Source organism: Stenella coeruleoalba (assembly GCF_951394435.1).
Source record: "Stenella coeruleoalba genome assembly, chromosome: 1".
NCBI classification, from domain to species: domain Eukaryota; kingdom Metazoa; phylum Chordata; class Mammalia; order Artiodactyla; family Delphinidae; genus Stenella; species Stenella coeruleoalba.
In genome coordinates, this window is record NC_137169.1 from 182921347 (window position 1) to 182947284 (window position 25938).

A 25938-nucleotide genomic window follows, 5' to 3' on the forward strand; every position below is an offset into this window, starting at 1 on the left:
TTAAATGCCTCAATTGATTTTATACTCGTTAGCATACTATTTCATGAACTGAAGAATTCATTCCCTTGGAGGCTGTGATTACAGGTAAGCCTCAGCTTCAGCAGGCCTGAGCATCAAGTGTAAATTGCATAACAGTATTCACTGCTGGGGAGAGGCCATTTCTCCCTGCTGGTCCTTAGTAGCAATAGGAAATAGAAAGGAAAGTTGCTTCAGTCAGTAACATTTTTGAGCAAAAACTTGCAGAGTTACACGTGATTCTACTGGGGGATTCTCAAGACAGTATATGAGAATCATATACTGTTTTTGTAGAGGCACTGAGCAGAGCTCTAGATCTAGCAGGAACTCTAGAAAAAAAGACTTTATAGTGGCAAGCAAGTCCATAAGGAAGGAAACAAGATGTGAGCTTCCACTGATGAAAACTTTGGCATCTGAGTCCTGGTCTTATTGATTTAATATTCCTTTTGAATTGTTCTAGTTAAATGAGATGTTTGTTTTGTTTTTTAGATTTTTAAGTCTTCTGGTGCTTACTGCAAGAATGATGCCTAACTAACACACCTTGCATACCTATCTTTGTCACTGATAAGTCCCTGTAAGTAGTGGAGTCTTGTGGATGGAGTGCTTAGAACTGACAACTAGATCCCATATAGACCTCTTCCCTTATTAGTAGTTTCAAACTTAATCAGTATCTTAAAAATAAGGTTTTACTGCTTGAAATGTTTTTTTTTTTTTTTGTCTTTCCTTTTTTTCTCTTTTGGTGGGAGGAAGGCTAAATCCCAAAACAAAAAACCAAAAACCCAGCAACAAAAATCCCATGATAAATTAAAACCAAAAATAAATATTCTTCTGCACAGAACTGAAAATTATTGTGCAAAGGTGGCATCTTGCAGGTGAAGTACTTTCAATGTATCTGTATTTCCACATGTTGAGGCACCGGCAAATAATAAAATTTGTTTAGTGTATTCTAGAGCTGTACAAAGCTCCAAAGTCAAAGCTCTCCACAATACAGAGGAGCAAATGCATGACTGTCTTCTATATGGTCACCATATATGGGATTCACAATGTGTCATTTTTATAACTCCTACACCACCTCCAAGCCGACGGTAATTCATCCCGCCATATAACCTGCAAAGAAAGAAACACAATCAGATTTCTAAATAGAAAAAGCACTATTTCATCCATAATGTAGATGTTAATAAAACACAATTCTTTGTTTTATATTACAACTAATATTTTTAGCTTCATACATCTCTTCCAAAGAGTAGGAGCTGGAATTGAGCACTGGCAAGTAGCAGAATTATTTCAGACATTGACTGAAATTCTCTGACTTTTAGAACACTGTTTTAAGAGAGCACCATATCCATTTTGCCTTGTAACTTTATAACTCTACATGTAGACTGACTTATAACAATTACACAGAATCACATATTCTACATTTTTGTGTCTAATTTTGACCCTGGCTATAATATTTTCCCACCCACATTTTGCTTTTGCCTAAACTTCAGTGATTTATTTCTATCCTTTTGTTTTGTATGTACTCTTAGAAGTCTTCTCAAACCCTTTATGGAACAAAGCTGGATATGATTAAATAAAGTCTGCATCTAGTTTTTGATATGTGAAAAAGATCATCTTCAAAATTAAGGATTTCCATGGAAAAGAATATTAGATCCTCTGTCAACTGTAAGTATTGATTTTAAATTGGCTTTAAATTTGGGATATGTAACTACAAAAATTTATATAGTAATCCCTCAACAGATGGTCCTTAAGAATTTCATGAATATTACTTGGTCAAATATTACTAACATATATTAGTAATAGTTACTGAGAAACAAGTCCTTACATAGGATGATAGTCATTAAGTGGCAGAAATAAACTTGGCTGTCTTCCCAAATTATGCTTACCCAGATTCCCACTAAAAATAGAAAGCTGCATATGGAAGAAAATACACCATAAGTGAGAGGCTCCTATTCATGAAAACCTGCCATTCTCTTTCCCTTAACCTCTATTAGGTTTTGCTGAAATGTTACCTTTTCAGTGGGGCCTCCCTGGGCTACCTTTTAAAGTGGATAATCCTCCCTGGACTCCCTGCCTCTCTGCTATTTGCCATAGCACTTCCACCCCTGGTATGGCACTATCTCCCTTGTAATGTCAGCTCCAGGCAGGCAGGGAATTTTGTTGTGTTCACTTTTGTATCCCCAGGGTCTAGAGCACTCAGTAAATCTTTACTTCATGAAAAAGGTTGTGAAAATGTGATGTATAAGCAAAAAGTGCTACAGTGTTATTAGTCTGACTTTTAGTATTGTGACCACTGAGCCATGCAGAGCATGAGAGAGATGCAGAATCCAAAGAATGTCATTCAGATATCTGTCAAAGTTGTGGCTTTCCCTGTTTCCCAGAGATGAAGACTATAAAAAGAACCCAGTAAATTCATTAGTTGAATCTTATATACTAATGAAAAAAATCTGGGTGATAGTTACAGGCTCAAAATTAGAAAATGTATACTCAGAATGCAGCAGGAATGGACTACAAGACTGCCCCTTCTGGAATATAAAAGTGACTATAAAAGACGTCAGCTTATCTTTCATGGTCATGAGAAAAATCTTTCAGAATGTCTTCTGCCTCAGATATCATATCTAGACTGCTATCTGTGATTTATGTGCAACCTCAACCACTGAGATGGTTACCCCAGACGTGTTTAGGCAAATAAGCCCAATTCTTTGAGAAAGAACTGCTTAGAAGGTAAAACTGTTTTTTTTTCAAAGCTAGTATTTAAAATAGATATTAGTATAGATATAAAGTACCTCAAACCCATACTATTAATATTTTATATTAAAAATGAGAATTAACTATATATTTGACCTTTTAAACTTATAGTGTTTAAGAGACTTTGGCATATTAGAGCATCTATCAGATTAGTTTTGTCAATCAAGCTTAAAATGTGTGATTGAGCAAAGATCAAGTTTAAAATGTATGACTGAGCAAAGATTTAGACTTAGGATTTTAAGTTGAAAGGTTTAAGAGAATTTTGCTACATTTGTAAAAGTTTTTGAATATTTAAAATAAATGCAAGAGTCACCCAATTTATGTGAATTTATAAGAACTACTTAAGTATTTAGGAAGGATTTGTTAGACAATTAAGGATTTAAAAGCAAAGTAAAATTAAGCCTATGAATACAGCTTAACTTAAACTCTCATAAGTAAGATGTAGCCTCCTTGCTAAAAGTGACTGTTACAATTTACTAGACATTAAAATAGAGTAATAACATATTTAAATATTTTTAAAACTCAAGAGAAAAAATCAGTTTTAAAATGAAATAAAATATTATTTTTAAAACGGTAACTGCAATTTGTTTTTCCTGGGCATAAAAATTGCAATGACAGATTGACAGCCAAAGGTCTAGGTTCTAATTCTAACTCTGTCACTAACTTGCTTAGGCAGGTCTCTATTTCTCAGTGCTTTAGTTTCCTCAGCTGAATGTGACGGAGCTAGAGGGGAGATTGTTTTTTCTGTTTTTGCTACCTCCAATTATAAAACTGGACAGTTACCAAAGAGAGGAATTTTGTAAGATGTCAGCCACTTTAGAGCAATGAAGTCAAAATAAGCCATCGAATATGGGTAACTTTGAGCCCTTTTCAAAGTACTGCAAGAGGTAATTCAGTATACTGACCATCTTGATTTTGATGGTCATGTTTTATCTCAAGCCCATGATTTTCAAGTCAGCAGTGAGGTGATTTGCAACATAGCTTAAAGGTTACCTCCATGTATTGGCATCAGGATCAAAAACTTCAATGGTCTTCAAGTACGTTGTGCCATCAAAACCTCCTACAGCCATGAGCTGTCCATTCACTACTGCCAGGCCAACCTATGGGACCAAAACACAGTGGCTGCTGAAGAAGCTGCTCTCTATTAGATATGGATGAATCTATATATCCAATCCAATCCAATATCAATGAATTCGAGTGAAGTTAGATAAGGTAGTAGATAAGACAGGGCGATGCCTTTCAAAGAAGCAACTGATTACAAGATAAATCATAAGATGCAAACTATTGTATATAGAATGGATAAACCACAAGGTCCTACTGTATAGCAGAGGGAACTATATTCAGTATCCTGTGATAAACCATAATGGAAAAGAATATTAAAAGAGAATGTATATATGTATAACTGAATCATTTGCTGTACAGCAGAAATTAATATTATACATCAACTATACGTCAATAAAAGTAAATAAATCATAAAAATAATTCTCTAATTAAAGATATGATTGGATATAAGATATTTAACTTCTTGAGATAATAGTAATCAAAAGAAATTAACTTTTTTTCCCAGTACAAAAGTGACGGGTTGTTTTGCCTATACAGTGCATCTCCTCACTGTCCCATTGTATTATACTTTACAGATCAGACTTCTCCTTCTGCACAGCCCTCTCTTGGTGCTTTTGCTTTTCAAAGTTTTCAGTAGCCGGGCACTTACTCCACTACGGCGGGATGTCATAGCCACCACTGGAGACCACTGGTTGGTTCTGGGGTTGTATCTCTCAGCACTGCTAAGCTCTGTAGTGTCATCTCTGCCTCCTACGGCATAGATCATATCCTGATACACTGCGCAGCCTAGGTGTTTCCTCCGGGTCCCCATAGGGGCTATGGTGTGCCATCTGTTTTCCTGAGGATTATAACGCTCCACTGCAGGGAAAAGAAAAACCAGTAAGTGACCATGCAATCATTTCCTTTCACCTCTAGTTTTCTTCATAGCTACCTTCACTTTGTGATAACATATATTTTCAATAAGCAATCTGATTTTTGCTTCTGAGAAGGAATCATCTACCTTTGGATAATACTACTATATTCTCATCAGGGACTGATTTCTTTTAGGTATGGTTGATGGAAGGGGCATGTGTTGGAGTTAAGGTACCTAGTTCTAGTTCTGGCTATATGACTCATTAGCTACGTGACTCGTGGCATCTCTCCTTATCTTTAAATGACAGGATTAGACTATAAACCAGTTTATAAGTTTTTATTTATTTTTAGATTATAATACAGAGGATTTTATTTGTTTTTTAAGGAAAGATGGTTGGGGGAGGGAAATAATATTAAGAAAATAGTTGTTTTATTCATTATAAATTCCTAGCAACTTGTGAAATGAAGGGAGAAAGAAATACTTTGGGAATATACTAGTAGACTATGACTGCAGAAGGAGCTGAGGAAGAGCTAACAGTTGAACTCTCCTAGAGGGAAAATAATTTTCTTAATAAATGATAGGATAACATGAACTTTTTATACTTTTTGTAAGGGGACTCTCCTAAGAAAAAATGTATTGCTTTGGGGAAACCAGACTGACTTTGGAAGGAACTAACCTGTGTTGAGTGGAGATGTCCCATCAGAGCCACCTACAGCGTATAAGAACCCTCCTAACACAGCCACAGCCACGCCTAGTCTCCTAGTACTCATAGAAGCCACCCGAGTCCACTTGTTCTCCTTCGGATCATACCTGCGGTAAGAGAAACCAAAGACTGCACGCATGTTTTTATTAAGTGAAGCCTTTTCCATAAGGTATGAAATTATGCTAAAGATATGTTAGATACGTAGATTTGCTAAGGTCAAATGTACAGAGAGAATCTAACATTTTTACATAGTTATCAGTACTCTGACTTATGAACTGGGGCTAGAACTCTGAAAACTACATTTCTCCTTTGCCAAGCTGGCTCTCTACTAGACTGCCAAAAGGAAGGACTAGACACTTTCTGTTTGCTTGCCAACCCTGTCAATATTGTCTCAACATTGGCCTTTCACTCTGACAGTAGCAGTTAATTTCAGTTTCTAGACTTTTTCTGGCAGTTCCAAAGCTAGCCTTGTTGGGGGTTTCAGTCACAGCTCTGTGAGGCAGCTCCTCTGAGTTCCTGAGATAACAGTACCAGTGTTCTGGTTATCTGTGCTGTGTAACAAACCACCCCAAAACTCAGTGACTTTCCACAATAATTATTTTACTAATTCTTATGTTTCCAGGCATCAGGAATTTAGGAAGGGCTTCACAGGGAAGTTCTGGCTCAGGTGTCTCATGTGGTTGCTGTCAAATTGTGGCTAGAGCTGGAACAGCCAGGTGCTGAAGCAGCTGGGCGCTGGCTGGGCATGTCTCCATGTAGCCTCAGGGTCTCTCCATGTAGGCTAGTTGGGCTTCCTCTCAGCATGGCGACCTCAGACAGCTGAAGGCTTCAAAGGTGAGTGCCCCAAGAGTTACAAGTGAAAGATGTATCATCTTTTATGACCTAGCCTCACAAGTCACATAAAGCTACTACCATATACTGATAAGCCAGCCCAAATTCGAGGGGAGCAAACACAGACCTCATCTCTCAGTGAAGAGTTTCAAAGTCAGATTGTATGAAGAGCATGTGAGATGTCAGGTATGGTAACCATTTTTGGAAAATACAGCCTTCCAGAACCAGCCAGGCAGATAACCCTCCATGGAGATGTGAGTCACAGCTGTTCAGGGCACCCTCTCCTCAGGTGCTGATGGTCCTAGTTCTATGGGACCTCTCCTCCAAGCTTCTAGGCTGTAATAACTCTAATCTCTTTCCTTGTCTTCCCAGACCTAGGGTTCCTACAGTTACTTCAGTGTCCTTTTTTCTTTTTTTTTTTTTCCAGCCCTTCAATATGTGCTAGCCAATTTTTTTTTTTTTTTTTGCAGTACACGGGCCACTCACTGTTGTGGCCTCTCCCGTTGCGGAGCACAGGCTCCGAATGTGCAGGCTCAGCGGCCATGGCTCACAGGCCCAGCCTCTCCACGGCATTTGGGATCTTCCTGGACCGGGGCACGAACCCATGTCCCCTGCATCGGCAGGTTGACTCTCAACCACTGCACCACCAGGGAAGCCCTAGCCAATTTTTTAATGTCAAATTCTCTTTACCAAAATAGCTGATATGGTTTCCATTTTTTTTAACTGAGCCCTGATTGATAAATTATCGGTGTTCAGAAATAAATATGACAAAAATGACTTGGAATTGTGCTGGGCATTTTATTACATAGGTGAAAAATTCTGTTAGTATATTAAGTATTGTATAGCAAACTATATCAATATTACAGGATATAAAATAAATAATACTAAAAATAGCCCTTGTTCTTAAGAAGCAAGCTGGGGAGACATAGCACATTCTTAAGGAAAAACCTCCAAACAAATTCTGAGAATGTAGTAACTCACAGAAATGAAAGAAGCAGAGATATAAGTGCTGCAGAATGGAGGCCCTGGAGAAAGGTTATGGTTAGTCAGTAAAGGTATCTTGAGGTTCATGCACTTTGAATAAAGTTTATTTTTCATCACTTTTAGAAAATTCTCAGCCAAATATTGTCTTCAAATATTGCTTCTGCTCTTATTGCTATTTTCCTTCTGGGACTCCAATTACATATATGTTAGTCTATTTGTGTTCCCTGAGTTCCTTATGGTCTGTTCTTTACATTCTGTTCTTCTTTTTGGATATTTTCTATTAATCTGACTTTGAGTTTACTAACTCTGTCTTCTGCTGTGTCCAGTCTACTTCTACCCTATTTAATCTCATTCAATGAGTTCTTCATTTTAGATACTATATTTTCCAATTGTAGAAATGTACATCTTATTTTTAGATTCCAATCCTATATTAAAATTCTCCAACTTTTTAACCCATTGATCTTTTCCTCTATTTTATTCAATGTATTTATTATACTTATTTTAAAGTCTTTTTCTGTCATCTCCAAATATGGATTATCTATAAGTCGGCTTCTGTTGTCTACTTTTTCTCTCAATTATTGGCCACATTTTTCTGTTTCTTTATATGTCTCATATATTTTTTTATTGTATGCTTGGCATTATCATAAAATAATGGAATCCTAGAAACAGAAATTGATATTATACCCCCGTTGACAACACCTATGCCCCAAACAATGGATTCACTCTTTCTTATGTTAGGCAGACACGGTGAAATGTTGAACACCTCAATCCAATCAGGAATTAAGCTTTACAATCCACAGATTTAATGCAATCCCTGTCAAATTACCAATCGCATTTTTCACAGAAATAGAACAAAAAATTTTACAATTTGTGTGGAAACACAAAAGACCCTGAATAGCCAAAGCAATATTGAGAACAAAAAACGGAGCCAGAGGAATCAGACTCCCTGACTTCAAACTATACTACAAAGCTACAGTAATCAAAACAGTATGGTACTGGCACAAAAACAGAAATATAGATCAATGGTTCAGGATAGAAAGTCCAGAGATAAACCCATGCATCTGTGGTCACCTAATCTATGACAAAGGAGGCAAGAATATATAATGGAGAAAAGGCAGTCTCTTCAATAAGTGGTGATGGGAAAACTGGACAGCTACATGTAAAAGAATGAAATCAGAACACACCCTAACACCATACACAAAAATAAACTCAAAATGGATTAAAGACCTAAATGTAAGGCCAGATACTATAAACCTCTTAGAGGAAAACCTAGGCAGAACACTTTATAACATAAATCGCAGCAAGATCTTTTTGGATCCACCTCCTAGAGTAATGAAAATAAAAACAAAAATAAACAAATGGGACCTAATTAAACTTCAAAGCTTTTGCACAGGAAACTATAAACAAAACGAAAAGACAACCCTCAGAATGGGAGAAAATATCCAAAATACACAAACAGCTCATGCAGCTCAATATCAAATAAACGAACAACCCAACCAAAAAATGGACGAAAGATCTAAATAGACATTTCTTCAAAGAAGACATACAGATGGCCAAGAGGCACATGAAAAGATGCTCAACATCACTAATTATTAGAGAAATGCAAATCAAAACTACAATAAGGTATCACCTCACACCATCAGAATAGCCATCATCAAAAAATTACAACAATAAATGCTGGAGAGGGTGTGGAGAAAAGAGAACCCTCCTACACTGTTGGTGGGAATGTAAACTGGTACAGCCACTATGGAGAAAGTATAGAGGTTCCTTAAAAAACTAAAAATAGAGCTACCATATGATCCAGCAATCCCAGTCCTGGGCATATATCTGGAGAAAACCATAATTCAAAATGGTTCATGCACCCCAATGTTCATTGCAGCACTATTTACAATAGCCAGGACATGGAAACAATCTAAATGTCCAACGATAGATGAATGGATAAAGCAGATGTGGTACATATATACAATGGAATATTAGCCATAAAAAAGAACAAAATAATGCCATTTGTAGCAACATGGATGGACCTGGAGACTGTCATACTGATGGAAGTAAGTCAGACAGAGAAAGACAAATATGATATCGCCTATATGTGGAATCCAAAAAAAGGCTACATATGGACTTATCTACAAAACAGAAATAGAGTTACAGATGTAGAAAATAAACTTATGGGGCAGAGTCAAGATGGCGGCAGGGGAGGACACTGAGTTCGTGCCTCACCACAACTAGGGCGCTGGCCGGACACTGGTAGGGGACCTCGATGCCCAAGGAGATGGGAGGAACCCCTGAGAGGCCGGGTAGGACGTGGGGGGAGTAAGGGGGGATGAGAAGTGGAGGTCAGACAGGACCGGCACCCCTGAGGGGTGGCTGGGAGGGGGAAGGGGTTCTCATAACTGGAGGAACGCTTGGGGGGCTTGGTGATCAGGGGGAGCAAGTCTAGCGTTTCCCCTGCCCAATCGGGCCCCGGGAAGCCTGCAGGGTTCCCGGGCTAGGTCCTCTGCCCTCTGAGGCCCCCTCTGGGCCATGTTGGTCCTAGGGGCGTAGGAGGGAGGCAGGGGGGAGAAGAGGAGAGGAGGACAGGGTGGAGCCGCCTTTTTTTTTTTTAAATTAATTAATTAATTCACTTATTTTTGGCTGTGTTGGGTCTTCATTGCTGCACGCAGGCTTTCTCTAGTTGCGGCGAGCTGCGGCTATTCTTCGTTGCAGTGCATGGGCTTCTTATTGCAGTGGCTTCTCTTGTTGCGGAGCATGGGCTCTAGGCTCACGGGCTTCAGTAGTTGTGGCACACGAGCTCAGTAGTTGTGGCTCGCAGGCACTAGAGTGCAGACTCAGTAGTTGTGCCGCATGGGCTTAGCTGCTCCATGGCAATGTGGGATCTTCCCGGACCAGGGCTTGAACCCACATCCCCTGCATTGGCAGGTGGATTCTTAACCACTGCACCACCAGGGAAGCCCCAAAGCCCTCTTTGATTGGAGAATCGGGGAGGCACGGAGGGCGTTTCCCCTGCCCACTTGCCCCCGGAAAGCCTGTTGGGCTTCCTGGTCTGGTCCCCTGCCTTCTGGGGCCCCCTCTGGATCTGTGGGTCCTAGGGGCATAGGAGGGAGGAGGGGGGGAAGAAGAAGAGAGGCCAATGGGGCAGGGCGCTCCAGGGATTGGAGGATCGGCGGGAACTCACCTAGCGTTTCCCCTGCCCTCTCGGGCCCAGGGAGCCTGCTGGGGTCCTGGACCTGGTCCTCCACCCTCCAAAGCCAGAGGCACTCCTGGGCCACTGCTGCTCGACTGAGCCTAAGCCCCCACCCTCCCAGGGCCTTATCCGGCCCTGTGGGACCTAAGCATAGGCCCCACCCACCACCTAAACCCCGCCCCCCAGAGCCAAGGCCTTTTCCGCTTTTTTTTTCCTCCTTTTTACTATTGTGGTTCTGTTTTACCTTCTGGTTGTTGTTTCATCTATATTTTTATTTTTTTATTCTTTCTAACAGAAATAAACGAAATAGAAACAAGTAAAATAGCTAAGATCAATAAAACTAAAAGTTTGTTCTTTGAGAAGATAAACAAAATTGATAAACCTTTAGCCAGACTCATCAAGAAAAAAACAGGGAGAGGACTCAAATAAATAAAATTAGAAATGAAAAAGGAGAAATCACAACTGACACCACAGAAATACAAAGGATTATAAGATACTACTACAAATGACTATATGCCAATAAAATGGATAACCACGAAGAAATGGACAAATTCTTGGAAAAGTACAATTTTCTAAGACTGAACCAGGAAGAACTAGAAAATATAAACAGACGTATCACAAGTAATGAAATTGAAACTGTAATTAAAAAGTTTCCAACAAACAAGTCCAGGACCATATGGCTTCACAGGCGCATTCTATCCAACATTTAGAGAAGAGAGAACGCCGATCCTTCTCAAACTCTTCCGAAAAATTGCAAAGGGGGGAGTACTCCCAAATTCGTTCTATGAAGCCACCATCACCCTGATACCAAAACCAGACAAAGACACTACAAAAAAAGAAAATAACAGACCAATATCACTGATGAACATAGATGCAAAAATCCTGAACAAAATACTAGCAAACAGAATCCAACAACACATTAAAAGGATCATATACCATGGTCAAGTGGGATTTATCCCAGGAATGCAAGGATTCTTCAATATATGCAAATCAATCAATGTGATACACCATATTAACAAATTAAGGAATAAAAACCATATGATCACCTCAATAGATGCAGAAAAAGCTTTTGACAAAATTCAACACCCATTTATGATAAAAACTCTCCAGAAAATGGGAATAGAGGGAACCTACCTCAACATGATAAAGGCTGTGTATGACAAACCCACAGAAAACATCGTACTCAATGGTGAAAAACTGAAAGCATTTCCACTAAGATCAGGAACAAGACAAGGATGTCCACTCTTATTCAACATAGTTTTAGAAGTCCTAGCTATGGCAATCAGAGAAGAAAAAGAAATAAAAGGAATATAAATTGCAAAAAAAGAAGTAAAACTGTCACTGTTTGCAGATAACATGGTACTATACATAGAAAATCCTAAAGAAGCCACCAGAAAACTACTGGAGTTCAATGAATTTGGTAAGGTTGCAGGATACAAAATTAATGCACAGAAATCTCTACCATTTCTATACACTAACAATGAAAAATCAGAAAGAGAAATTAAGGAAACACTCCCATTTACCATTGCAAAAAAAAGAATAAAATACCTAGTAATAAACCTGCCTAAGGAGGCAAAAGACTTGTACTCAGAAAACTATAAAACACTGATGAAAGAAATCAAAGATGACGTAAACAGATGGAGAAATATACCATATTCTTGGATGGAAGAACCAATATTGTGAAAACGACTATACTACCCAAAGCAATCTCCAGATTCAGTGCAATCCCTATCAAACTACCAATGGCATTCTTCACAGAACTAGAACAAAAAATTTTATAATGTGTACAGAAACACAAAAGATCCTGAATAGCCAAAGCAATCTTGATAAAGAAAAATGGAGCTGGAGGAATCTGGCTCCCCAACTTCAAACTATACTACAAAGCTACAGTAATCAAGATAGTATAGTACTGGCACAAAAACAGAAATATAGATCAATGGTTCAGGATAGAAAGCCCAGAGATAAACCCATGCACATATGGTCACCTAATTTATGACAAAGGAGGCAAGAACGTACAATGGAGAAAAGACAGCCTCTTTAATAAGTGGTGCTGGGAAAACTGGACAGCTACATGTAAAAGAATGAAGTTAGAACACTCCCTAACACCAAACACAAAAATAAACTCAAAATGGATTAGAGATCTAAATGTAAGACCAGACACTATAAAACTCTTAGAGGAAAACATAGGAAGAACACTCTTTGACATAAATCACAGCAAGATCTTTTTTGATCCACCTCCTAGAGTAATGGAAATAAAAAGAAAAATAAACAAATGGGACCTAATGAAAACTAAAAGCTTTTGCAAAGCAAAGGAAACTACAAACAAGACGAAAAGACAACCCTCTGAATGGGAGAAAATACTTGCAAATGAATCAATGGACAAAGGATTAATCTCCAAAATGTACAAACAGCTCATGCAGCTCACTATTAAAAAAACAAACAACTCAATCAAAAAATGGGCAGAAGGGGCTTCCCTGGTGGCGCAGTGGTTGAGAGTCTGCCTGCCGATGCAGGGGACACGGGTTTGTGCCCCGGTCTGGGAAGATCCCACATGCCGCGGGGTGGCTAGGCCCATGAGCCATGGCCGCTGAGCCTGCACGTCCGGAGCCTGTGCTCCGCAGTGGGAGAGGCCACAATGGTGAGAGGCCCGCGTACTGCAAAGAAAAAAAAAAATGGGCAGAAGACCTAAATAGACATTTCTCCAAAGAAGACATACAGATGGCCAAGAGGCACATGAAAAGATGCTCAACATCACTAATTATTAGAGAAATGCAAATCAAAACTACAATGAAGTATCACCTCACACCATCAGAATGGCCACCATCAAAAAATCTACACACAATAAATGCTGGAGAGGATGTAGAGAAAAGGGAAATCTTTTGCACTGTTGGTGGGAATGTAAATTGATACAGCCACTATGGAGAACACAGTATGGAGGTTCCTTAAAAAAACTAAAAATAGAACTACTATATGACCCAGCAATCCTGCTACTGGGCATATACCCTGAGAAAACCATAAGTCAAAAGGACACATGTACCCCAGTATTCACTGCAGCAGTATTTACAGTAGCCAGGACACAGAAACAACCTAAATGTCCAACGATAGAAGAATGGATAAAGATGTGGTACATATGTACAATGGAATATTACTCAGCCACAAAAAGGAATGAAATTGGGTCATTTGTAGAGATGTGGATGGACCTAGAGTCTGTCATACAGAGTGAAGTAAGTCAGAAAGAGAGAAACAAGTATCGTATATAAATGCATGTATGTGGAATCTAGAAAAATGGTACAGATGAACCTATTTGTAGGGCAGGAATAGAGATGTAGACATAGAGAATGGACATGTGGACACAGCACGGGAAGGGGAGGGTGGGATGAATTGGGAGATTAGGTTTCATATAAATACATTACCATGTGTAAAATAGATAGCTAGTGGGAACCTGCTGTATAGCACAGGGAGCTCAGCTCGGTGCTCTGTGACGACCTAGATGGGTGGGATGGGGGGAGGGGGTTGGAGGGAGATCCAAGAGGGAGGGAATATAGGTATACACATAGCTGATTCACTTCATTGTACAGCAGAAACTAACACAACATTGTAAAGCAATTTTACACCAATAAGAAAAAAATAAACCTATGGTTACCAGGGGGAAGTTGGGGGGAGGGATAAATTGGGAGATTGGGATTGACATATACACACTACTATATATAAAACAGGTAACTAATAAGGACCTACTGTATAGCACAGGGAACTCTATTCAATACTGTGTAATGGCCTATGGAAAAGAATCTAAAAAAGAGTGGATAGATGTATATGTATAAAGATTCACTTTGCTGTACATCTGAAACTAACAGAACATTGTAAATCAACTATACTCCAATAAAAATATTTTTTAAAAAAAGGAACTGAGCTTTAGTTAGACTCAGTCCACCTTTGTTTTTAAATGTCTCAAGGATGAGATGTCTTGTATTTGTTGCAGGCCCCTCCCTATAGTAGGACTTTATCTTCTAAGCACTGTAAAATTGCATGAGATTTCACTTAACCTGGTCCACTGCTCTCCTGTGCTATCCCAGCACTCAGCAAACGTCCCACTGGGAAAAACAAAAGTATGTTCCAGAATCCAATCTGTCATGCCAGCCTACATGATTGTCAAAAGTTCCCCTGATTTATCCTCCTCCAGGAGAACCCCTCTGCCTAGACCAAGTCCAGTATTCAACCCATGTTAAAACTTGGCAAATGTTTTTGGGAAGAAAATAGCTGATGATCTCATCTCACATAAGATGGGCTCTTTCTTCAGTGGACTCTTAGCTCATCTAGTCCTTGTTACTTCTACATGTCTCTGATGATTTTAAAAATATGATATTTGTACTTTGTCATTTTTTCCTAGTTGTTGCAGTGGGAATGATGGCTGTCACTACTTATTGCATTCTACTTAGAAGCAAAAGCCTTTGCATAACTTTTTAAACCCTTTTATTGTAAAATAAAATATTGATACAGAAAGCCACACAAGAACAAATGTATAGTTTAATAAGTTATTATAAGGAAAGTCTACTTATAACCACCATCCAGGCCAAGAAAAATAACTTTGCCTGCCACACTGGAAGCCCTTCCATGTGTCCATTTCCAATCTCAAAACCTTCCCCCAGGCAGGGTAACCATTATCCTGACTTTTACAGTAATCATTTCCTTGCATTTCTTTATAGTTTTATCAGCCACATATGCATCCCTAGACACTTACTCTTACTTATTAATTTCTTTTTGTATTTTTATTTACTTAGTTTGTATTTTTTTATTTTTTGGTCGTGCCATGCAGCACGCAGGATCTCAGTTCCCCGACCAGGGATCTAACCCGTGCCCCCTGCCATGGAAGCGCGGGGTCTTAACAACTGGACCACTTTTTCATATTTTTAAAAAGTCTCCTTTTTTCTACAGGTTTTTCCTCTATTCTCCTTCTCCCTCCCCCACTCCCAGAATTCATGTTTTAGAACCTGGGCATTTGACCTGCAACTTCTCCCACAATATGGATTTGATCGACTGTACACTTATAGTGCAGCTCTACACATTGGCCTGTCCTCTGTATGTTCTGCAAACTGGCAGCTGGATTCAGAGGTTAGATCAAACCACGTTTGGTCCCTTTGGCAACACTACAGAAGGTGGTGTGTTAGGAGCTGTTATTAATTACTAGGTGCATTAATTTACTGAGTGTTGCAATATGGTGATATTCTATCCTTTATTTTCTTTTGCTGGAATACTTTATAAAAAGAAACAATCCTCTTACCTACGGATCCTCTCTCTCTCCCCGCTTCCTTGCCTCTCCTTCTCTCTCACTTTCTCTCTGCTTCTGTTTCTTTCTCTCTCTCTCTCTGCCTCTGTTTCCTACTATTTTATTACCCAATTCATATGCGATACAGTTGGTAAAAGAAAGCCTGGATATATGCTTACTAGTTTTCAAGATAATAAAGTCTTCCAAAGGTAACTAATTAGGTTTTTTTAAAATATCAACAGGAACCCATAGATTTAAATATACTTATTGGATTTTAATCAATTACAATTATCTCTTTTAAGGTTAAAATTGTATCATCTTTGGCCAGTGGAACATCTTCAAATTGACTCTTGAATCTTTTTGATATCTAGTAGTCTTTGATAGCTTGCTTGCTATCTGGTATGAAAAGATGGTCCAGGCTCATCTATACATTCCCTGTCCTAAATCTGGAATCAGACATTTCTCTAAGAAGCCCTGGTTTCTTTTAGTGGGAAAAGGAATTTCAAGACAGTCAGGGAGTGGAGATGTTCACTGACTTGGCTGGTCATTATTTCTACGCCTCTTCAGTTGATAGAGCTAGAATATAATTTTTTTTGAGAAAAATTTAACTCAAATTCAGCACAAGGTGTTTTACTTAAACTCTTCTATTTTACATCCATATTATTCCATATCTTCCTGGTTTTCAAGGATACAGAAGAGGACAGAATCAGAATAACCTATACTCATTTCCTGTATTCCACATTATACACATAGCAGTCTTAAAATAGCAATATTATCTTTTCACTATTCCTGAGAATTAAAATTTCTTTCTGCATATCTCTTCCCATTCTTCCCCCACTTTAAAAAATAGTTGAACTAATTTACATTGAGTGACGATACAGCCAGGGCATGCTACACTCTCTTATAACCCTTATTTAGTCATAGTTCTCAGATTTACTGTATGTTTCATGTTCACTATTAGTCCTCTGTCAGTCTCTCTCTAGTAATTTTTCTGAAGCTTGTTCTCTAGTAGATTCCTCAGGAACTCATGGGAACAACATTTCCTGATTTCTTACATGTTAACAGTTTGTCTCTGCCTTTTATACTTCAAGGTAAGTTTCTCTAGGTAAAAAATCGTTGGCTTACATTTTCTTTGGATATCTAAAATATGTTACTCCATTTTCTTCTGGCATAAAGTATTGCTTCAAAAAATCTGATAATAGGGGCTTCCCTGGTGGCGCAGTGGTTGGGAGTCCGCCTGCTGATGCAGGGGACGTGGGTTCGTGCCCCGGTCCGGGAGGATACCGTATGCCGTGGAGCGGCTGGGCCCGTGAGCCGTGGCTGCTGGGCCTGCGTGTCCGGAGCCTGTGCTCCGTAATGGGAGAGGTCGCAGTAGTGAGAGGCCCGCATACCGGGAAAAAAAAAAAAAATCTGATAATAATCTAAATTTTTTTCCCTTATAAGTAACATGTATTTTTTTGTTGATAACTAAAGGATTTTTTTCCTTTTTCTTCAAGGTCCAGTAATTTTATTAGAATATATCTTAGTGTTCATTGTTCTGGGTCAGTATTCAGAGGATATAGTGTATTATTTCAATAAACCATTTCAATTTTTAAAAAATTACAACAGGAAAATAATTTTGAATCACAGTTTTTAGCATCTGCTCTGTTCCCTTGTTTTCATTTTCTTCTTCATGGACTCCTATTATCTGTATAGTGGATTTTTACCTGTCTTCAATATTTGTTGCTGTCTGTCAAATCCTTTTTACCTCTTTATTTCTTTTTGACTTTAAAACTTTCCTCTTTTTCACCTTCTATTTGTCTTTTGGCATTATCTGTTTTGCTCATTTGTTCTAATTTAACCCTTCATTCTACAGTGATTTTTTCTTAACATTTCTAGTATTTTTCTGAGTTTTGTCATCTCATTTCTGAGCTTTTCAGATTCTGACTTGTGTGTTTTCATATCTTGCACTGTTTTCCTAATGCCTTTTAGCATATTTTTGAAATAGTTGATTATAGTTTGATCTGTTCTGTAGTTGTATCTTTCTGGTATGCTTTCATTCTCTATAGAGACGTAATTGCTGCTTATTTTCTCTTCATATATTAACTTTAATGGGATCTAGCCTCAACACCTTTCTGTTGCTCATTTTTACATGAAATGAGTTTTCCTGAACTCTTAGAAGAAAGAGTGGTTTGTGCTAATATTTCCAGTTTCATGGAGTTCCCTCTTTTTTTTTTTTTCATGTAGCATTAAAAAATATAGTGGTTTGCCTCCTGAGATGTATTGGCTTTATTCAATACTCCTACTTTTAACCTGGCCTTCTTTTCACTGTATCTGTTGTCCTTGTTCTGCTCAATTTTGACTCTGCTCCCAGAAGTGTGGGCCCTGTCCTGGAAAGCCATCTTGGCTGGTCAATTTTGAGGGTTCCTAGTGACTAGATGGCTGTAGCACAACTGGTTCTCAACTGGGGTGATTGTGCCTCCAACTCCACCCCCCAGGACATGTGGCAACGTCTGGGGACATTTTTGGTTATTACAACCAGGCATGTACTAGTGGCACTTAATCAGTAGAGGCCAAGGATGCTGTTAAACACCCTATAGTGCACAGGACAGCCCCTCCCCCACCCAACAAAGAATTCTTTGTTGCATCTCCCTCCCTCTTGCATCTCCCTTCCACCCTCCCTATCTAAAATATGTTACTCCATTTTCTTCTGGCATAAAGTATTGCTTCAAAAAATCTGATAATAGGGGCTTCCCTGGTGGCCCAGTGGTTGAGAATCCGCCTGCCGATGCAGGGGACACGGGTTCGAGCCCTGGTCTGGGAAGATCCCACGTGCCGTGGAGCAGCTAAGCCCATGCGCCACTACTGACCCTGTGCTCTAGAGCCTGTAAGCCACAACTACCAAAGCCTGTGCACCTAGAGCCCGTGCTCTGCAACAAGAGCAGCCACTGCAATGAGAAGCCTGCACACGGCAAGGAAGAGTACCTCCCACTGTCCACAACTAGAGAAAAGCCCATGTGTAGCAACAAAGACTGAACGCAGAGAAAAAGAAAAAAAAAAAAGTATACAGTAAATTATGGCAACCCACCAAGATTTCCCCAAGTATACTTCAGGAATTAATGAGAGGGGCCAGGGGCTTCCCTGGTGGTCCAGTGGGTAAGACTCCATGCTCCCAATGCAGGGGGCCTGGGTTTGATCCCTGGTTGGGGAACTAAGATCCCACATACCGCAACTAGAGAGCCGGCATGCCTCAACTACTGAGCCTGCACGCCGCAACTAGAGAAGCCCTGCTACAAAGACCCTGCGTGCCACAACAAAGTCCCAGCACAGCCAAAATAAACAAACAAACAAATAAATAAAAACTTAAAAAAAGAATTAATGAGAATCCACATACAAAATACTTTGGAGTTTTTATAAGGTATGCTACACAAAGAATTATTGCTTTAATCATTCTTTCTGGAGGAAGTCTGAGCAAAGTCATTCCAATTACTGGGGGAAAAAAATCAGAACAGATTTCAGAAGTGGTATCCTTGATATCATATATAAAATGAAATTTAAAATATGATTCCAACACTTCAATGTTAGGCTCAGTCAGTGTAACACATAATTTAAAAAATTGGGTTATATCTTTCATCTTCCTAGACTTTAAAGTTAACTGAAAACTTTTTCCTTAAAGCCCATGGGAAATTTACAGAATAGTGAATCCCTAGTGTCCTAAATTGTTTCTTTTAAAAAACTGAAAATGACTTTAAAAAAATCACCTCTCAACGATGTTGAGGCAAGACACTCCATCCTGGCCACCCACAGCATAGAGAAAGCCTCCAAGCACAGCCACACCAACACTTGTCCTGCAGGTGCTTGTAGGAGCAACATCACTGCTCCATTGGTTTGTTTTGGGGTCATACCTGCAGAGAACACGTCAAGAACACAGTTCGTATTACACAAAGAGGGCTATGTTTATACATGCAATGATATATAATATGATATATATATTCTTTCCCCAAATATAGGCTGATAAATAACTAAATATGTGATAGTCTAATTTATATATAGTTTTTAAAATTCAGTTTTACTTAAAAAGTTACATATAAATATATTTTCTTTAAAAATTTTTTTCAGAATGTTATAGACAAAGCTAAAATTCTCTTTGAGTTCCACCCAACTTCTGTTCTTTTCCCATTTTGTTTTGATGTACATCCTTCAAGATTTTTCGATAAAATTCTTTTCAATAGGTATATATCTATCCATATATATATATTTCTTTATATGCAAGCAGGTACATAAGTAATGCCACATATTATGCATTACTTTTTCACTCAATATATTTCTGAGATCTATTCATAATAGATATAGCTCTAGATTTCTCTTTTGAACTATCTAATTATATTGTGTGTGCCATACATTATTTAAATCATATTTCTATTGATGTATCCTTACATTGTGACATTTTGTTATTAAAAACAGTGATCACCCTTGTATATTTCTCCTTGTGCAATGGATGATAAGAAGCAGAATCATGGAGCAAAGAGTATATTCATTTTTTTTTTAACATCTTTATTGGAGTATAGTTGCTTTACAATGTTCGGTTAGTTTCTGCTGTATAACAAAGTGAATCAGCTACACGTACACATATATCCCATATCCCTTCTCTCTTGCATCTCCCTTCCACCCTCCCTATCTAACCCCTCTAGGTAGTCACAAAGCACCGAGCTGATCTCCCTGTGCTATGCAGCTGCTTCCCACTAGCTATCTATTTTACATTGGGTAATGTACATATGTCCATGCCACTCTCTCACTTCGTCCCAGCTTACCCTTCCCCCTCCCCGTGTCCTCAAGTGCATTCTCTATGTCTGTCTGTATTCATCAGAACCTTTTTTTTTTTTTAGATTCCATATATATGTGTTAGCATACAGTATTTGTTTTTCTCTTTCTGACTTACTTCACTCTGTATGACAGAATCTAGGTCCATCCACCTCACTACAAATAACTCAATTTCGTTTCTTTTTATGGCTGAGTAATAATCCATTGTATATATGTGCCACATCTTCTTTATTCAGTCATCTGTTGATGGACATTTAGGTTGGTTCCATGTCCTGGCTATTGTAAATAGAGCTGCAATGAACATTGTGGTACATGACTCATTTTGAATTATGGTTTTCTCAGGGTATATGCCTAGTAGTGGGATTGCTGGGTCATATGGTAGTTCTATTTTTAGTTTTTTAAGGAACCTCCATACCGTTCTTTCTCCATAGTGACTGTATCAATTTACATTCCCACCAACAGTGCAAGAAGGTTCCTGTTTCTCTACACCCTCTCTAGCATTTATTACTTGTGGATTTTTTGATGATGGCCATTCTGACCAGTGTGAGGTGATACCTCATTGTAGTTTTTTTTTTTTTTGCGGTACATGGGCCTCTCACTGTTGTGGCCTCTCTCGTTGCGGAGCACAGGCTCCGCATGTGCAGGCTCAGCAGCCATGGCTCACAGGCCCAGCCGCTCCGCAGCATGTGGGATCTTCCCGGACTGGGGCACAAACCCGTGTCCCCTGCATCGGCAGGCGGACTCTCAACCACTGCGCCACCAGGGAAGCTCCCTCATTGTAGTTTTGACTTGTATTTTTCTAATGATTCGCGATGTTGAGCATCCTTTCATGTGTTTGTTGGCAATCTGTATATCTTCTTTGGAGAAACGTCTATTTAGGTCTTCTGCCCATTTTGGGGTTGGGTTGTTTGTTTTCTTGATATTGAGCTGCATGAGCTGCTTGTATATTTTGGAGATTAATCCTTTGTCAGTTGCTTCATTTGCAAATATTTTCTCCCATTGTGACGGTTGTCTTTTCGTCTTGCTTATGATTTCCTTTGTTGTGCAAAAGCTTTTAGGTTTCCTTAGGTCCCATTTGTTTGTTTTTATTTCCATTTCTCTAGGAGGTAGATCAAAAAGGATCTTGCTGTGATTTATGTCATAGAGTGTTCTGCCTATGTTTTCCTCTAAGAGTTTGATAGTGTCTGGCCTTACATTTAGGTCTTTAATCCATTTTGAGTTTACTTCTGTGTATGGTTTAAGGGAGGGGTCTAATTTCATTCTTTTACATGTAGCTATCCAGTTTTCCCAGCACCACTTATTGAAGAGGTGTCTTTTTTCCACTGTATATTCCTGCCTCCTTTATCAAAGATAAGGTGACCATATGTGCGTGGGTTTATCTCTGGGCTTTCTATCCAGTTCCATGGATAAATATTTCTATTTTTGTGCCAGTACCATACTGTCTTGATTACTGTAGCTTTTTGGTATAGTCTGAAGTCAGGGAGTCTGATTCTTCCAGCTCCATTTTTCTTTCTCAAAATTGCTTTGGCTATTCAGGTATTTTGTGTTTCAATAGAAATTGTGAAACTTTTAGTTCTAGTTCTGTGAAAAATGCCATTGGTAGTATGATAGCGATTGCACTGAATCTGTAGATTGCTTTGGGTAGTACAGTCATTTCCACAATGTTGATTCTTCCAATCCAAGAACATGGTACATCTCTCCATCTCTTTGTATCATCTTTCATTTCTTTCATCAGTGTCTTATAGTTTTCTGCATACAGGTCTTTTGTCTCCTTAGATAGCTTTATTCCTAGGTATTTTATTCTTTTTGTTGCAATGGTAAATGGGAGTGTTTTCTTTATTTCACTTTCAGATTTTTCATCATTAGTGTATAGGAATGCAAGAGATTTCTGTGCATTAATTTTATATCCTGCTACTTTACCAAATTCATTGATTAGCTCTAGTAGTTTCCTGGTAGCATCTTTAGGATTCTCTACGTATAGTATCATGTTATCTGCACACAGTGACAGTTTTATTTCTTCTTTTCCGATTTGGATTCCTTTTATTTCTTTTTCTTCTCTGATTGCTGTGGCTAAAACGTCCAAAACTAAGTTGAATAATAGTGGTGAGAGTGGGCAACCTTGTCTTGTTCCTGATCTTAGAGGAAATGGTTTCAGTTTTTCACCATTGAGAACGATGTTGGCTGTGGGTTTGTCATATATGGACTTTATTATGTTGAGGTAGGTTCCCTCTATGCCTACTTTCTGGAGAGTTTTTATCATAAATGGGTGTTGAATTTTGTCAAAAGCTTTTTCTGCATCTATTGAGATTATCCCATGGTTTTTATTCTTCAATTTAATATGGTGTATCACATTGATTGATTTGCATATATTGAAGAATCCTTGCATCCCTGGGATAAACCCCACTTGATCATGGTGTGTGATCCTTTTAAGGTGCGGTTGGATTCTGTTTGCTGGTATTTTGTTGAGGATCTTTGCATGTATGTTCATCAGTGATATTGGCCTGTAGTTTTCTTTTTTTGTGATATCTTTGTCTGGTTTTGGCATCAGGATGATGGTGGCCTCGTAGAATGAGTTTGGGAGTGTTCCTCCCTCTGCTATATTTTGGAAGAGTTTGAGAAGGATAGGTGTTAGCTCTTTTCTAAATGTTTGATACAATTCGCCTGTGAAGCCATCTGGTCCTGGGCTTTTGTTTGTTGGAAGATTTTTAATCACAGTTTCAATTTCAGTGCTTGTGATTGGTCTGTTTAAATTTTCTCTTTCTTCCTGTTTCAGTCTCAGAAGGTTGTGCTTTTCTAAGAATTTGTCTATTTCTTTCAGGTTGTCCAATTTATTGGCATATAGTTGCTTGTAGTAATCTCTCATGATCCTTTGTATTTCTGCAGCGTCAGTTGTTACTTCTTCTTTTCAGTTCTAATTCTGTTGATTTGAGTCTTCTCCGTTTTTTTCTTGATGAGTTTGGCTAATGGTTTATAAATTTTGTTTTATTTCTGATCTGATCTTTATGATTTCTTTCCTTCTGCTAACTTTGGGTTTTTTTTGTTCTTCTTTCTCTAATTGCTTTAGGTGTAAGGTTAGGTTGTTTATTTGAGATTTTTCTTGTTTCTTGAGGTGGGATTGTATTGCTATAGACTTCCCTCTTAGAACTGCTTTTGCTGCATCCCATAGGTTTTGGGTTGTCATGCTTTCATTGTCGTTTGTTTCTAGGTATTTTTTTATTTCCTCTCTGATTTCTTCAGTGATCTCTTGGTTATTTAGTAGCATACTGTTTAGCCTCCATGTGTTTGGATTTTTTAGTTTTTTCCCTGTAATTTATATCTAGTCTCATAGCATTGTGGTCGGAAAAGATAGTTGATATGATTTCAATTTTCTTAAATTTACCAAGGCTTGATTTGTGCCCCAAGATATGATCTATCCTAGAGAATGTTCCATGAGCACATAAGAAAGAGTATTCTGTTGTTTTTGGATGGAATGTCCTATACATAAAAATTAATGTCCATCTTGTCTAGTGTGTCATTTAAAGCTTGTGTTCCATTATTTATTTTCATTTTGGATGATCTGTCCATTGGTTAAAGTGGGATGTTAAAGTCCCCTACTATTATTATTGTGTTGCTGTTGATTTCCCCTTTTATTGCTGTTAGCATTTGCCTTATGTATTGAGATGCTCCTATTTTGGGTGCATAGATATTTATAATTGTCATATCTTCTTCTTGGATTGATCCCTTGATCATTATTTTAGTGTCCTTCTTTGTCTCTTGTAACAGTCTTTATTTTAAACTCTGTTTTTTCTGATATGTGAATTGCTACTCCAGCTTTCTTTCGATTTCCATTTGCATGGAATATCTTTTTCCATCCCCTCACTTTGTCTGTATGTGTCCCTAGGTCTGAAGTGGGTCTCTTGTAGACAGCATATATATGGGTCTTGTCTTTGTATGCATTCAGCCAGTCTATGTCTTTTGGTTGGAGCATTTAATCAATTTACATTTAAGGTCATTATCGATATGTATGTTCCTCTTACCATTTTCTTAATTGTTTTGGGTTTGTTTTTGTAGGTCTATTCCTTCCCTTGTGTTTCCTGCCTAGAGAAGTTCCTTTAGCATTTGTTGTAAAGCTGGTTTGGTGGTGCTGAATTCTCAGTTTTTGCTTGTCTGTAAGGGTTTTAATTTCTCTCTTGAATCTGAAAGAGATCCTTGCTGGGTAGAGTAATCTTGGTTGTAGGATTTTCCCTTTCATCACTTTAAATATGTCCTGCCACTCCCTTCTGGTTTGCAGAATTTCTGCTGAAAGATCAGTTGTTAACCTTATGGGGGATTTCCTTGAATGTTATTTGTTGCTTTTCCCTTGCTGCTTTTAATATTTTTTTCTTTGTATTTAGTTTTTGATAGTTTGATTAATATGTGTCTTGGCGTGTTTCTCCTTGAATTTATCCTGTATGGGACTTGCGGTGCTTCCTGGACTTGATTGACTTTCCTTTCCCATGTGAGGAAAGTTTTCAACTATAATCTCTTCAAATATTTTCTCAGACCCTTTCTTTTTCTCTCCTTCTTCTGGGACCCCTATAATTCGAATGTTGGTGCGTTTAATGTTGTCCCAGAGGTCTCTGAGACTGTCCTCAATTCTTTTCATTCTTTTTTCTTTATTCTGCTCTGCAGTAGTATTTCCACTATTTTCTCTTCCAAGTCAGTTATCTGTTCTTCTGCCTCAGTTATTCTATTGATTCCTTCCAGAGAATTTTTAATTTCATTTATTGTGGTGTTCAGCATTGTTTGTTTGCTCCTTAGTTCTTCTAGGTCCTTGTTAAACGTTTCTTGTATTTTCTCCATTCCATTTCCAAGATTTTGGATCATCTTTACTATCATTACTCTGAATTCTTTTTCATGTAGACTTCCTATTCCCTCTTCATTTGTTTGGTCTGGTGGGTTTTTACCTTGCTGCTTCATCAGCTGCATAGTTCTCTGTTAGTGGAGCTGGGTCTTAGTATTGATTGATATTACGTGGGGCCAGGAGGTCTCTGGTGGTCCAGTGTCTTGAACTTGGCTCTCCCACCTCAGAGGCTCAGGCCTGACACCAGGCCGGAGCACCAACACCCTGTCAGTCACATGGCTCAGAAGAAAAGGGAGGAAAAAAGAAAGAAAAAAATAAAGTAAAATAAAATAAAGTACATAAAAAAAAATTATTAACATAAAAAATAATAATTAAAAAAATGAGAACCAAACCAATAAACAAATCCACCAATGATAACAAGTGTTAAAAACTAAACTAAGATAAACATAAATATCAAAAGCAAATCAGCTGCAGACAGCAAACCCTAAGTCTACAGTTGCTCCTAAAGTCCACCACCTCAATTTTGAGACGATTTGTTGTCTATTCAGGTATTCCACAGATGCAGGGTACATCAAGTTGATTGTCGGGATTTAATCCACTGCTCCTGAGGCTGCATGGAGAAATTTCCCTTTCTCTTCTTTCTTTGCACAGCTTCTGGGGTTCAGCTTTGGTTTTGGTT

General features: G+C 38.5%; 1 protein-coding gene across 2 annotated transcripts in view; it reads right to left on the bottom strand.

Moving 5' to 3' along the window:
* Window positions 1–610: 610 nt before the first annotated feature.
* Window positions 611–25938, bottom strand: part of KLHL20 (kelch like family member 20) — a 77423-nt gene continuing 52095 nt past the window's right edge. For both annotated transcript variants that reach the window (XM_079939872.1, XM_079939873.1), the window contains 5 exons: window positions 19378–19521; window positions 5352–5485; window positions 4472–4680; window positions 3754–3860; window positions 611–1122 (listed from right to left, as the gene is read on the bottom strand). In XM_079939872.1, coding sequence (XP_079795998.1) covers window positions 1038–1122; window positions 3754–3860; window positions 4472–4680; window positions 5352–5485; window positions 19378–19521 — 679 coding nt within the window. In that variant the 3' untranslated portion in view covers window positions 611–1037. The remainder of the gene's footprint in view (window positions 1123–3753; window positions 3861–4471; window positions 4681–5351; window positions 5486–19377; window positions 19522–25938) is intronic.